This window comes from Arctopsyche grandis, chromosome 11 (assembly GCF_051622035.1).
Source record: "Arctopsyche grandis isolate Sample6627 chromosome 11, ASM5162203v2, whole genome shotgun sequence".
Lineage (NCBI taxonomy): Eukaryota > Metazoa > Arthropoda > Insecta > Trichoptera > Hydropsychidae > Arctopsyche > Arctopsyche grandis.
Genome location: NC_135365.1, coordinates 8,490,407 through 8,504,903, shown reverse-complemented (window position 1 = coordinate 8,504,903; position 14,497 = coordinate 8,490,407). Strand labels below are relative to the sequence as shown.

General features: G+C 33.6%; 1 protein-coding gene across 1 annotated transcript; it reads left to right on the top strand.

The window, feature by feature from the left end:
- The first annotated feature begins 7,019 nt into the window (after positions 1-7,019).
- Positions 7,020-9,103, top strand: LOC143919015 (uncharacterized). Its single transcript, XM_077441171.1, has 2 exons — positions 7,020-7,249; positions 7,339-9,103. The coding sequence occupies exons 1-2, from the start codon at positions 7,145-7,147 to the stop codon at positions 8,545-8,547; spliced, it is 1,314 nt and encodes a 437-aa protein (XP_077297297.1). The 5' UTR covers positions 7,020-7,144; the 3' UTR covers positions 8,548-9,103.
- Positions 9,104-14,497: the final 5,394 nt, after the last annotated feature.

Below are 14,497 nucleotides of genomic sequence, written 5' to 3'. Positions count from 1 at the left end.
CAAGGATCACACTAAATAAAATTTTCTTTCAAATTTAAATTTGTTATTTAATAGTGGTTTTACCCGGTTCGCTCGGTGTTTGTAATATAATATAAACCGCTTAAACATGACTAATCTAATAGTAAATTTATTTGAATAGTTTTTGTTTTATATAAATTTATTTGAATATTCAATTGTTTATTTTATTAACTTAACTCTCATGAACAAACAAACATATATACTCTTTCGAAATTATATGTATACCAGAATCCGGCTGCCTCCCAGCGCCCTCCGGAGCCGGATTTAAACAACTTCTACCTCAAATTAATTGGCGAGTGATGGTCAATCTCCATTGATGTTTATGGCGTCAATAATCTAAGTATATACAGGCGGAGAGTTTGGATATAAATTGGATGCGGAAATAAAAACTGTGCAAAAATTATTACAATAAAAAGTAAAAGCAATACAATTTTTAATACAAGATATTCAATTATGGATTTCATCAGTAGAATCTAATAATTTTGATTATTTTCCTGCCTAAGATGAATGACTTAAATTTTGAAAGAGATGTAGAAGCTTCCAAATTATTTTTTAGAGCACTTACATAGCTTGAAAACAACTATTTTGCTACATTTTCCGAAAACTAGAAAACTAAATTCCTGAGTCCGGAATCCATTTTCGGTCACAGCTAATTTTATTTAATTTAATTGCATTTCATGACGATTCTTACCAAACATTGTACAAATTGTGATGGAGAATGAGTCTCATCAGATATTTTAATATTGTATTTGAAATGCATTCAGATTTTTTAGGACCCAAATATTTTTCCCCCGTCGTCTGGAGAAGCTCTACATATGTATAGGCTATTTTTATAATCTATTTTTTGTTGTAATGACTAGAGGTCGGAATCTGAAGGGGCCGGAAACGTGCCGCCTATTGTTCCATTGTTGTAAATCCTTTGTAAAAAAGGTTCAGCAAACCTTTAACAATGCATTTACAATCTTTCAACAATAAACAGCCCCTTCGTACATCGTACAACAATGTGCGATGGTTAAGTCGTGGAAAAGTTCTTCAAAGATTCTTTGAGTGTTTTTTATCAAGTTAAGCTTCTTTTAATGAATGAGAATGTCATTGAAAAATATAACGAGTTGCTGGACGTCGGATGGCTTTCAAAATTAATGTTTTTTACTGATTTGTGCTTACATTTCAATGAATCAAATATTAAACTGTTTAACAAAATGTCTATACCCTTCAGGTATAAACAGGTATTGATGAAAAACACCGTTCTGGTTCAGAGGTAGTTGAAGTTGTAAGCAGAATTTGAATAAGTTTTGTTATTTCCACACGAACTTTACATAAATTGATTCCAAAACTAAGTTTTAAAAATATTAATAAATCATTAATACTATGCATTTCTTTCCTTGAGTAAAACACTTCTAATTCAGTTTAAAGTTTTTCTTTATCTAGCATTGGATATGATTCAACGGTTAGTAGTAGATCTTCCATTGGCATTTTCTTTCAGTACTTTTCAAAATTTTCTTTATTAAATAATTTCACAGCTATTAATCGATTAGACAAAGTACATTTCTCTTTGATGTCCTTAATAATAACATCGCACACATTTTTGGCTTCTTGAGACTGAGATGAAGACAATTCGCTATAATAATCTCGTATTTGTATAATGACATTAGTAAAGCATTTTGAATAAAAGTTTTCTTTAATTCAAAATGCATCGATATTACTAGATTGCATTTGGTTGTAAATAATTTCTACATGCGGTATTAATTTGTGAAAAAGTTCTAACCAAAATAAAAAATTATGTATTCAGTAAATTGGTAGAATCTGTTATTGTTTTATCGGCATTTTCGGAAAAAGATTTAAGGTCTTGAAAATATTGCCTCAACTTCTCTTGATTTTGATATACTTAATTAATAGTTAGTCAGTGGCGGCTCGTGATAATTTTTAGTGGCGGGGCTGCACTGAAAATATGTCTAAAACATGTCACCATAATTGTTCTATCATGTCATAACTAGAGGTAGAACCGGAAGCGCGCCGTCTATTGTTCCATTATTGTAATTGCTTTGTTAAAAAGGTTCGGCAAACCTTTAACAATGCATTTACAACATGTGAACAATGGACAGCGCGCTCTGGGTCCTCTCTTTAGTCATAACAGGACAAAAGTTTTCGTTATGCTTATCTATTTCCCGCCGATAAGCTTCGCTTAAATGGGTTTTTATGTTAGCCGATCCCAAAATCGTGAGATTACACACATTTTTTAAGTGTTCGACACTTCCCTCGTGTTTTTTTTAATTTTATCATTTAAATGTTTTAAGTCAATAACTCCTGTTTTCGTCCAAGATGCTTCGCCTGGCGACTCGCCTCCAAACAAAAGACACGGATAACAAAATAACACGTTTTTTTCTGTACATCCCGTTAACCCTTTGACTGCTACAACAACGATAAATCGTTGTTTTGAAATCGGCGAAGATTGCTACGACGATCGTTGTTGACGTCATTAATTGTCGTATTTCAATACTTTCTTTGAGCCACCAGCGCATCAGTGGCACGAAACATTTTTTTTATATACGTATTTATATTTATTTTTCAAGCTTTATAAATATTTATCAATTTTTTAAATAAAAGCTCTTCAATTTCGGGTTCATCATCAAAGTAAATTTCGGGTTCGTTGTCAATGTCATATAAGGAGTTATTACTTGGGAATTGATTATTGTCGATAAATTCATTTTCAGAATCAGTAGAGCTGCTGATTTGTCAAGTTCCTCGGCGAGGAGCTATTATTTCGCTTTCATCACTTTCACTGTCCGATATCATTTTGCAGAGTTAAAATAAATGGCAAAAAACAATAGAAATCCGCTTTCAATTATATAGGTCACGAGACGTCACGAATTCATGCAATCAATCAAATGCAACTGAAATGCATACAAAATGTTTATGATACATGTTGAAAAATTATTTGATTATTAGAAACTTCGCATCCTTGTGTGTCTCGCTCACACGTACACAATTAAAACCAAGAAAGAAAGAGAGAGAGACCGCTACCTGTTTCGAATATATCGCATGTTGTAAGGATACATCGATATCTAAAAATAGATTATTGAAAAGAATAAAGCCTCGGAAAACAATCGTCAAAACTTATTTAGTGTATATATGTAGGTATCTCTTTCGCACGCACGCATGTAAAAGCAAGACAGAAAGAGAGAGCACTAGTCCACGACTGCTTCTTAAAAATGTATATAAAGTATTATAAAAATTACGAGTGTTCGGCGAAGTAAGTATGTAAAAAAAAATATTATATTTATTTTTTTTCAAAATAATTACAAATGTTAGCATTTTTCGCTTGGACATTGAAAAACCTCGTAGCAGCCAAAGGGTTAAGAGGGCTGGACAGCAGCGCCTTGTCCATACAAACGTACTATACTTCTCCCTTCCTCAATTATGGCACTAGAGAAATTATTTTTTAATATGCTATGGATATCTACCATTGGGGTGCATCTGGGTGCATTATTTTTTTGATTAATTATTTTTTATAGGAGCTAGGAGCCGCCAAACATTTATAAAATCGCCTCTTTTTTACACCCACGAAACGAGTCCAGCGTGCTTATTTAACGGTCGATTTAAAAAAAATACGCCGATAGATGCACAGAAAGTATCTTTCTCATACCGATGATGAAATTTTTTTAAAAATTGGTCCAGTTTTGGAGGAGAAAATAGGAGAATACGAAACCTCGATTTTGTCAATTTAAAATACGTTTTATCTGGTCGAAGCGCAACTGTCGCATTCACTCAATATATATATATTGATATATATTGTCGCATTCACTCAATATATATATATCGAAGAAGGGAACGGTAACAAAATTAAGGTTTCGGGTGTACAGCCCTCTTAACCAATTGTATTTTTTATAGATGTCTGGATTAAATTTTCGCGAGTAACTAAAGGATCTACTAGTAGCAGGCTGTGAAATAATTAAATTGGGCGTGAGGCAGCCTAATGCTTTTATAGCGACTTTTTCGGTAAGTTCTAGTCGCGAAAAGTGCAAATTTTGTAAATATTTTACTGAATTCTTTTTTTCTCCCATTTTTGAAAGAAAAAAAATCTTAATATATTTAAATAAAAATTACGAGAAAAAATTAAACAGATTTGAAAAAAGTTTGCTGTTATCGAAATGAAAACGACTCACCGAAGATTTGATGAGGGCTCATACACAACCAATTAAGAATAACGAAAACGAATAAAGCTGTGATCGTGCGATTCAACTAATCAAATGTAAGATCAAGCGCGCGAAATCTTACACAAACTGACAGATGAATGTTGTTTAACAGGCGAAGGCTGCCGACTATCCAGCCCAAAACGGCAGAGTGAGTGAAAGAGAAAGAGCTATCTGCAGTTGCAAATAGCTCTTTCTCTTTCTCGTTCCGAGACTCCGGGCTGCGTGGCGTTCAGGGCGGCGCTGTAAAACTTTACAGCCAGTACAGCAACATTTTAATTCATCTGTCACCATACAAGTTAGTGGGGTCTTCGAAACGGTCAACATTACTTACAATATCACCCTTTTGGATATGGGTGATAATGTAAGTAATATTTACTCTGTCGAAGGCCCCAATAGTTCGTCCATCCAACTAATAAAAAAAATATCATTAATAAATAAAATATTAAATGTATTATTAAACATATATTTTAGAATTTTATAGGAGGGGCTGCAGCCCGGCAGCCCATTAGGACGAGCCGCCACTGGTTAGAGTCATGATTCTGTTTCGAAAATAGGTGCAAATATCGCTTTTAAAAAAAATAGTTTGCCAAATGAATTAAAAGAAATAAAACTGTTATAGTGAGGTTTAGAAGGAAGGCTAGAAATGTAGAAAGTGTAAGAGGTGTAGAAGGAAAGACGAAAGCAGAAGGAATGAGGAAAAGTGAGAGGTGTCGGGCGCGCGCATCGACGCAAAATACGTCTCGTACAGCCGGGAGTTTAACGAGACCAAGCTTCTAGCGCGAGCTCCCTCCCCGCGCCCCTCCTTCGCCCACTCGGCATATTCCAACGAAACCCGTACTGCACAAAATCATAAACGATGCCTCACTTTCTGATATTAGTACCGCGATTTATGATCATTATTGGATGTATCGGTGTGCGGGCGAGCTTAATACACGCTTAAATAATATTGATATTTTCATATAATATACATACATATGTACATTTATGTATGTATATAATAATATTAAATTTTTCTCAATTTCCTTGGGGGTGCTGCAGTACCGCAGTGCGTATGGACGAGCCGCCACTGCATATACCTATATATCGAAGTGCACAATCTGTTTAAAGCAGGAGAATTTTCGCATGATCACAAAACTTCATCTATTGTTACTACGTAAATCGATAAAGTAAATATACAAGAATAAGAGAGAATTCTTGGAAAATAGTTTGAAAAATGGCACTGACGTTCAAAAAATGAAAAAAGACGGCAGTCTTCTAGCCCTATTGGCATAGATCAATTACACAATGAGGATGAATTCAAAATATAATATTGTATGTACATATGTATAGTATATACAATAAAACGAGATGCAAATAGGTAGAAAAATAAGAGGTTTTTAAAAACATATTACAAAGAAATTACAGAACAAATTAAAAAATCCGTAAAAAAGGCGCGCCGCTTTGTGGCGCCCTCCCGCATTGCGGGGTCTGCGGGCGCGGTAGGTACGCCACTGTGTAATTGAAGAATTATAACTTAAATACATTATTTCGACGCCGTTCATTTTTACGAATTGATTTTGCTACACAAACATATTGAAAGTAGTTTGTACAATTTGATCCATTCATCTACTGTAAAATAAAAATATTGTATATTTTAAGGGGAGAGTAGCGGATGCAAACTAAAACATTTGCATTACCATGTCAGGTACTTATGCATGTTAGATCCAAAGTCCGAGTTATCCCTTTTGCTTTTTTTTTGCAAAAAATATTTTGAATTTATTTTATTGCATTTCATGACGATTCTTACAAAACATTGTACAAATTGTCTTGTCTTTTCAATCTTTTTTCCCCCTCAAATGTTTTTTCCCCCTTGTCTGGAAAAGCCCTATACATATGTATAGGGCTATTTTTATAATCTATTTAATAAAAATCTATTTTTTTTTTGTAATGACTAAGCTTCGGCGCGAACCGTGCTATTTTCTAGGAAAGAGGGTTGACTATTGTCAATTACAATTGTACTAAAAAGCTATAGAGCAAAAAAAAGGGTGACAATATCCTCGAAAATACCACGGTCCGCTCCGAACCTTAGTTATGACCAGCAATCAGGCCAATCATTTTGAGTTCGGTTTTGCTCTTCAATATCAGCTTGGGACGTTTCAGGAACATCAACCTGTACCGATATTTCTATATTTTCTGTCGTTGTTTCTGTTATTGTTTTTGGCTTTTTACTAAGGGAATCGGCAACAGCGTTTGAGAAGTAACAAGAGATTTCTTCATTTTTTGAAACTTAACAAGTTTAACTAAAAAAATAATATTCGATTGAAGTATAAAAAAAATGTCGAAAAAATAGGTGCCGGAACGCCGTTCCACCGCATTACATGGGAAAAAAGCCCTGGGCAAATATAATATGTATATGTACTTAAATGGTTTAATTTACATACATACAGTTACACTTCCAAACATTGCATATAATTCTTCGATCTGGTTTTAAATTAAATTGGACCCTTTTCTCCACAAATTGAACTTGGTCGGCAACGATAAAAAACTATCAACTGTTTTTTCTGCGAATGCGAATAATTTTGATTAATTTCTAAGAAATTTAACGAAAATGCATCTAATTTTTGCATATAATAAAAATGTGAACGAATTTCAATCTATTTTTCTAATACAAAATATATTTTATCGAATATTACAAACGTTACCTTTCAGAATCTGGGCTCTGATTATTCGCATATCTGTTACCCCCTCTCGTTAGTCCTGCTTGTCAATGTCTACAGCTTTTGAGGAATGACCTGTGGGCAACTAGTTTGGTACGAGTTGTCTGTGAGCAGTTGGTATAAGTTGGCACCTCAAAGTTGGTATAATTAGTACCAAATTTAGACGAAATGTCACTTAAACAATAACAAGGTGAGGCCCAGTCGATCAGGTTGTTGTCAGAATTAAATACAGAGACGATGGAGTGCAGGCTTTGTCTTGGATCAGCTCCGGCCGAGTCTTCCGTCTCTATCTTCGGTGATCCTCGTTTGGAACAACGCATTCGGACCTGCTGTCAAACTAATGTCAGTTGCTGGTTACAGCTGGTTACAACTATTGTGGACCCAATTGGTTAACTGTTCTCACCGCTTAATCCTATTTCTTTCATGTGCAGGTTAAAAGAGGCGACGGGTTGCCGGACTCGGTGTGTCTTTTGTGTAAGACCAATCTGGAATTGCTAATCGACTTTCGAAAGGCTTGTTTTCGAAGCAACGAAACGTCTCAACTGAGGTTAGATGATTGTTTGAAGATCAAGACTGAAGAAGTTTTCTTGGAAGATGTAAGATGGGACGATGAGCCTTCGTTGTCGACAATTCACCGAAAGAATAGTGAAATTCGTTCAAAGCCATTTCCCATGGAATCTAAACTTGTTTTGTGTACTAGAGATAAACCGTTCAAATGTGAAATTTGTTTAAAACCATTTTCTCAAAAATCTCGCCTCGAGTCACACAAAATATCGCATACTGGAATAAAACCACACAAATGTGAAATTTGTTTAAAATCATTTTCTCGAAAATATAACCTCGAATTACATAAAAAATCGCATACTGGGATAAAACTACACAAATGTGAAATCTGCTTAAAATCATTTATTCATAAACATGCACTTGTATTACATTTCAGGTCTCACACGGGAGAAAAGCCGTACAAGTGTGAAATTTGTTTAAAATCATTTTATCAAAAATCTGGTCTCGTGTTACATTTAAGGTCTCACACGGGGGAAAAGCCTTACAAGTGTGAAAATTGTATAAAATCATTTTCTCAAAAACAAGGACTTGTGATACATTTAAGATCTCACACGGGGGAAAAGCCTTACGAGTGTGAAATTTGTTTCAAATCATTTTATCAAAAATCTCACCTCGTGTATCATAAAAAATCGCATACTGGGATAAAAATACAATGTGACATTTGCTTAAAAGCATTTATTCATAAAGAGGCACTTGCATCACATTTAAGATATCACACGGGGGAAAAGCCTTACAAGTGTGAAATTTGTTTAATATCATTTTCTCAAAAATGTATTTTCAAGTCACATCAAATATCGCATACTGAGACAAAACCACACAAATGTGAAATTTGCTTAAAATCATTTATTCATAAACGAAGCCTAGTGAGCCATTTAAGGTCCCACACGGGGGAAAAGCCCCACAAGTGTGAAATCTGTTTAAAATCATTTTGTCAAAAATCTAACCTTAAGGCACATAAAATATCGCATACTGGGACAAAACCACACAAATGTGAAATTTGCTTAAAATCATTTACTCATAAACGAAGCCTTGTGAGCCATTTAAGGTCTCACACAGGGGAAAAGCCTACAGAATAGGTCAGTGTTTCTCCACCTGTGGCCATATGGCCACCTTGGGAGTCCCAGACCCTCTCTAGGGAGGCACAAACCAAAATTCTACTTTTGGAGAGGCTTGGCGAGCTATAGGGGAGTCACAGTCAGATTAAAATTTTTGTATGTAAATATTGTAGTATCGACAGAAGAGTTTAAATGTTTTATTTGTCATCAAACTGAATATACGTTTTCATTTCCGAAAATATACTAGCTTGTGCAACAATGATTGGCAAATATCGAGGATTTATCGCATATCTGAAAAAATATGTGCGAAATATTTTTTAAATAAGATTGGGAAGGAGTTTGGGAACCATTTTTAAATAAGATCAAATTTTTCGACAAATATGTAATATGTGAAGAAAACGAGGAGGATATTGAGCGCCTTCTGTTACACACGGAAGTTCGTTGGTTATCGAAGTGTAATTGTCATATTTTGAATAGTATTGTGTACTATATGAGTGACAACCAATTTGGGAAAGAAATGGTTGGTGCAAAAGGAATGGTTGGTGCAAAAGGAAATATATTTTATTTATCAGATATAATCTCATAACGTGTAAAAATGTAATTATTACTTGGAAAGCTCGATCTTTTCAAAATTAATATTGGACGACGTGAGTCAACACAATTTCAATCATTGGCTACTATTTCTAATGAAATACAAAATGATGATCGATACATATATATTGAACATTTGAAGCAGCTTCATGAGGATATGCAAGTTAGATTTAACGATATTACAAATCTAAATATTCCAGATTGGGTGATTGATCCATTTAGTGTGAATGCAATTGATATTGATATCGAATGGTAAGAAAGTCTGCAAAGTAATATGAATACATAAGTAATATTTAAACTAAATAAAGATAATTTTTGGATCAGCATTGAAATAGCGAATACATTTCTACAGCTTTGGGAGAAGGCAAGTTTATATTTCACTGCATTTTCTATATCTTATCTCGTTGAATCTAGATTTAGTCGAGTTATGCATCTCTCAAAAGATCGTAACTCTGTTGATGTTGTAAAACCATGCGATTTACGTATGTTACTAACAACATTATAAGCAAACTCGTTTATTTATTTCTAAGAATCAAGGATCACACTAAATAAAATTTATTTATTATTTAATAGTGGTTTTACCCGGCTTCGTTCGGTGTTTGTAATATAAACCGCTTAAACATGACTAATCTAATAGTAAATATTTTATATAAATTTATTTGAATATTCTATTGTTTATTTTATTAACTTGACTCTCATGAACAAACAAACATATATACTCTTTCGAAATTATATGTATACCAGAATCCGGCTGCCCCTCAGCGCCCCCCGGAGCCGGATTTAAACAACTTCTACGTCAAATTAATTGGCGAGTGATGGTCAATCTCCATTGATGTTTATGGCGTCAATAATCTAAGTACATACAGGCGGAGAGTTTAGATATAAATTGGATGCGGAAATAAAAACTGTGCAAAAAGCATTACAATAAAAAGTAAAAGCAATACAATTTTTAATACAAGAGATTCAATTATGGATTTTATCAGTAGAATCTAATAATTTTCCTGCCTAAGATGAATGACTTAAATTTTGAAAGAGATGTAGAAGTTTCCAAATTATTTTTTAGAGCACCTACATAGCTTGAAAACAACTATTTTGCTACATTTTCGGAAAACTAGAAAACTAAATTCCTGAGTCCGGAATCCATTTTCGGTCACAGCTAATTTTATTTAATTTAATTGCATTTCATGACGATTCTTACAAAACATTGTACAAATTGTGATGGAGAATGAGTCTCATCAGATATTTTAATATTGTATTTATGTCATGCATTCAGATTTTTTAGGACCCAATTCTTTGTCCCCCGTCGTCTGGAGAAGCTCTACATATGTATAGGGCTATTTTTATAATCTATGTTTTGTTGTAATGACGAAGCTTCGGCGCGGACCGTGCTATTTTATAGGAAAGAGGGTTGACTATTATCAATTACTATTGTCCTAAATAGCTAGAGAGCAAAAAAAAAGGTTGACAATAGTAATAGACAATAGTCCTCGAAAATACCACGGTCCGCGCCGAAGCTTAGTAATGACTAGACTGTGTATACAGACTGTGCTTTTTCCAGGAATCGGGGCGGTTTGGCTCTATTTACAAAGTTAGAGTACAAAAAAAAGGTTGGGGGAACCTTTTACAACAATTGAACAATAAACGGCGCGCTGTGGATCCGGCCACTAGTAATGACCAACAATCAGGCCAATCATTTTGAGTTCGGTTTTGCTCTACAATATCAGCTTGGGACGTTTCAGGAACATCAACCTGTACCGACATTTCTATATTTTCTGTTATTGTTTTCGGCTTTTTATTAAGGGAATCGGCAACAGCGTTTGAGAAGGAACAAGAGATTATTTAATTTTTTTTTTAAACTTTATAAGTTTAACAAAAAAAATTATATTATAAAATTTTATTCATAGACAATTTATTTATTATTAAAATATTTAATATATATCATGAAAATATATACATATGTAGATATAACTATAATACACGGTGTGCACATGGTTGTCCCAAACTACTATAGTAACAAGAATGGAGAAAATAATCAAGAATATAATTTGATCACAATGGAAAAATAAAAAAGAAAGCTCGCGCACACATTCATTTGTACAAAACAACAATAAGTGAAAAAAGTATATAAAACTAAATATTTATAAAATAATATAACCAAACTACATGATGTGCCACATGTCAAATGATTCCAGGATAATAAACCATCAAATATTGAATTAATCATAAATTGAAAAACAAATTAAAAAAAAACATTCATTTAATTTTTACATTCTGAAAGAAATTCTAGTACATAAAATCAAAATTTTGGAGCAGTGGAGCAATACAAATTTTCGTGCTCCGGCTCCACTCCTGCTCCATGCAAAAACTCTGCTTTGCTCCACTGCTCCACGCTCTGCTCCAGATCTCATGTTTTTTTTTAGATATGCGATAAATCCTCGATATTTGCCAACCATTGAAGTAACCCCATTCGCCCCCGAATTTATTTGAATCGAAAAGAAAATATATCGTCATAGAAACTTACCTATTTACAAAGTTCCCAACGACAGTTACATATATACAAAGCCTCTTTCGAAATTATATATTAGATTTTCCGTTTTTTTGTTTAAAAAAAATTATGTACATATGTATTTTCAGATTTGTAATTATAAAATAAAATTAATATATGTACATATTTGATATTTTTAATATGTACTTTTTTTCGTGAAAATATGGGGGAGGCACAGCAAAATATTAATCGCAAAAGGGTGCCATGGTCCAAAAAAGATTGAGAAACGTTGGTATAGGCCAGGGATCGCGAACCTTGGGCACGTGTGCCTGGGATGGCACGTTTGAGAATTTGGATGATACGCGAACGATTTCCAAGCTAAGTCTAAAAAAAATCTTAAACATCTCCGGCATTCTAGTGGTTAATAATAATTTGGAAGATGTTATGGTTTTTTTAAGGATTACACTGAGCAACAAAAAATCACGATTTTGAGTTACCAGAGCGGAGACTAGCCAATCTTTACTAAGTTTGACCCACTGAATTCGAATATGATATTGATTTTTGTTGGTGGGTGATCGTTTACGAGATATGAGCGTTTAAAAAAATCCGCGGTTTTTACAGGTTTTTGGCTTTTGCGGTCTTTAACTCAAAATTTAGGATTGTTACGCTCAAAGTGAGTATTGGAATCAATAGTCAGATATTTTTCCTATTAATTGTTATATTTCATTGCTTTAAAATACTTCTAATTAATTGTCTAGCGAATTTTAAAAGTCAAAAATGTAATTTTTTACGGATATTTTTCCGTGCTATTTTTCATTTATTTGGCAATTTTTTTATTTCACCACGTCTATAAGGATTGGTTTTCTATCTCAATATTTTTTTTATCTAAACGTACTAGCTCAAGCGGTAATTGCAATTTAAATGCTTTTGTTGTGTATATGGTTGTAGCGCGTAATATTTTGGGTGCAAGCGAGATGGCATGTAGTCCGACCGCTGTACTCTGTGAGGTGGGTCGAATTCAGTGGGTCAAACTTAGTAAAGATTGGCTAGTTTCCGCTCTGGTATTTTTTTTTTTGTTGCTCAGTGTTATTAAATGAGGTAAACTCAGTGTATGAGGTTTACTTTTACATCGTACAACAATGTGCGATGGTTAAGTCGTGGAAAAGTTCTTCAAAGATTCTTTGATTGTTTTTTATCAAGTTAAGCTTCTTTTAATGAATGAGAATGTCATTGAAAAATATAACGAGTTGCTGGACGTTGAATGGCTTTCAAAATTAATATTTTTTACTGATTTGTGCTTACATTTCAATGAATCAAATATTAAACTGTTTAACAAAATGTCTATACCCTTCAGGTATAAACACAGATTACCTAAACACAATCTGCTTTAGGTCATCGACTTTAGAGAGTCTTTAATTAATATTATGTATTAGATGTATTATGAGCATTTATAAAGATTGTAAATATGTTTTTGAGCTCTTTTTCCTATTATGCTGTAGATTAACATTAGAATAATATAATACTATGATTACTAATCAAATTAAATTAAATTGTAAAATAGAAAATGATCCGTAGATCAGTAGCTATTAAAATATTGTTACGTACGCCACGGATTGAGCGAATTGCACTTAGACCAACGGATATCTGTTATCGGTTAAGTAAGTGCATGCACTTACTTCCAAGGATTATATCTGGACTCTAAGTGCATTTAGGCTAAACAATGACCGTTATTAGTTATTTCTCAGAATCGGTACGGGGAGACCCAATGTCGTGGAAATACATATCCGAATACGTGACTATACCACAGGTAAACAGATTAGGCGTCCTGAGAGATCTACCCTTTATAAGGCGGTACGTAGGCGATATCATGTCATTCTGGACGGAGCAGTGACAGTGTGTGTAACTCCTTAATCATCAATAAATGCTGTGAAACGACTGTTGGCCTTTTACTTGGATCCTCCACCCACCCCTTCGCAACAATATATATAAGATGTATTGTGAACATAATTTCGTAATAATAAAAAGCATTTAAAAATCAAAATCAAATATTAAACTGCAAGGTGTTAACAAAACAATTATTGTTATGTTTGATTTAATCAAAGCATTTCAAGCTAAATTGCAAATTTTCGATCGTGACGTTGTATCTAACACCTTCAAATATTTTCCAAATACAAAAAAAAATTGCAGAAGAAAAGCCAGATCAAATCAAATTAACACGAGAGTTTTCTGTAGTTATCTGGGTTTTCTAAAGTGATCGATTAACGAACATAATTAATAAAAAATCAGAAAAAGAAATAATAAGAACTTGGAACGCCGTTCCAGAAATCTTTAGCGATTTAAACAAGCGAGGGCAATATTATCAATTTTCTCTTCTATACAGTGGCGGACTGGCCATACAAGCGAACATGCCTGATGGCATGTGGGCCCCACTATCTGTTAGAAAATATGGGCCCTCAGTAAAATTAAATAACTTTTTAATTATTTCACGTGTGTAAAAATTTATAGGATATTGCACTTTAGTACCTAAAGTTTGGGCATTTCAACAAAAAAAATTCTTACGCTATACACAAACAACTAATACCTGCTTTAACAGCCCAAGGATCGGTTAACTTTTTTTATTAGGCTCGAAATGTAAGTTTCAACATTTGCGTGGGCCCTTTTGCCGGGCCCATTTCCAATCTCAAGATTATGCATATACCAATACCTATGTCACAACTACCTACTGAAATAAAAATGGGAATAAACAAATTTCCGTGAATAATATAAACTGAATTGCTTAAAACAAATTTGATAGGAAGATTCATCATCAACCAGCGATTTAAATTTACTTCATACTTTCAAAATAACATTTGATTATGCTTCGACGATATAGTAAGATTTAAATACACAATTTTA

Coding starts and splice junctions, on each gene's coding strand:
- LOC143919015 (XM_077441171.1), top strand. CDS start 7,145: ATGGAGTGCAGGCTTTGTCTTGGATCAGCTCCGGCCGAGTCTTCCGTC. Junction 7,250..7,338: donor GGACCTGCTGTCAAACTAAT/GTCAGTTGCTGG, acceptor TTTCATGTGCAG/GTTAAAAGAGGCGACGGGTT.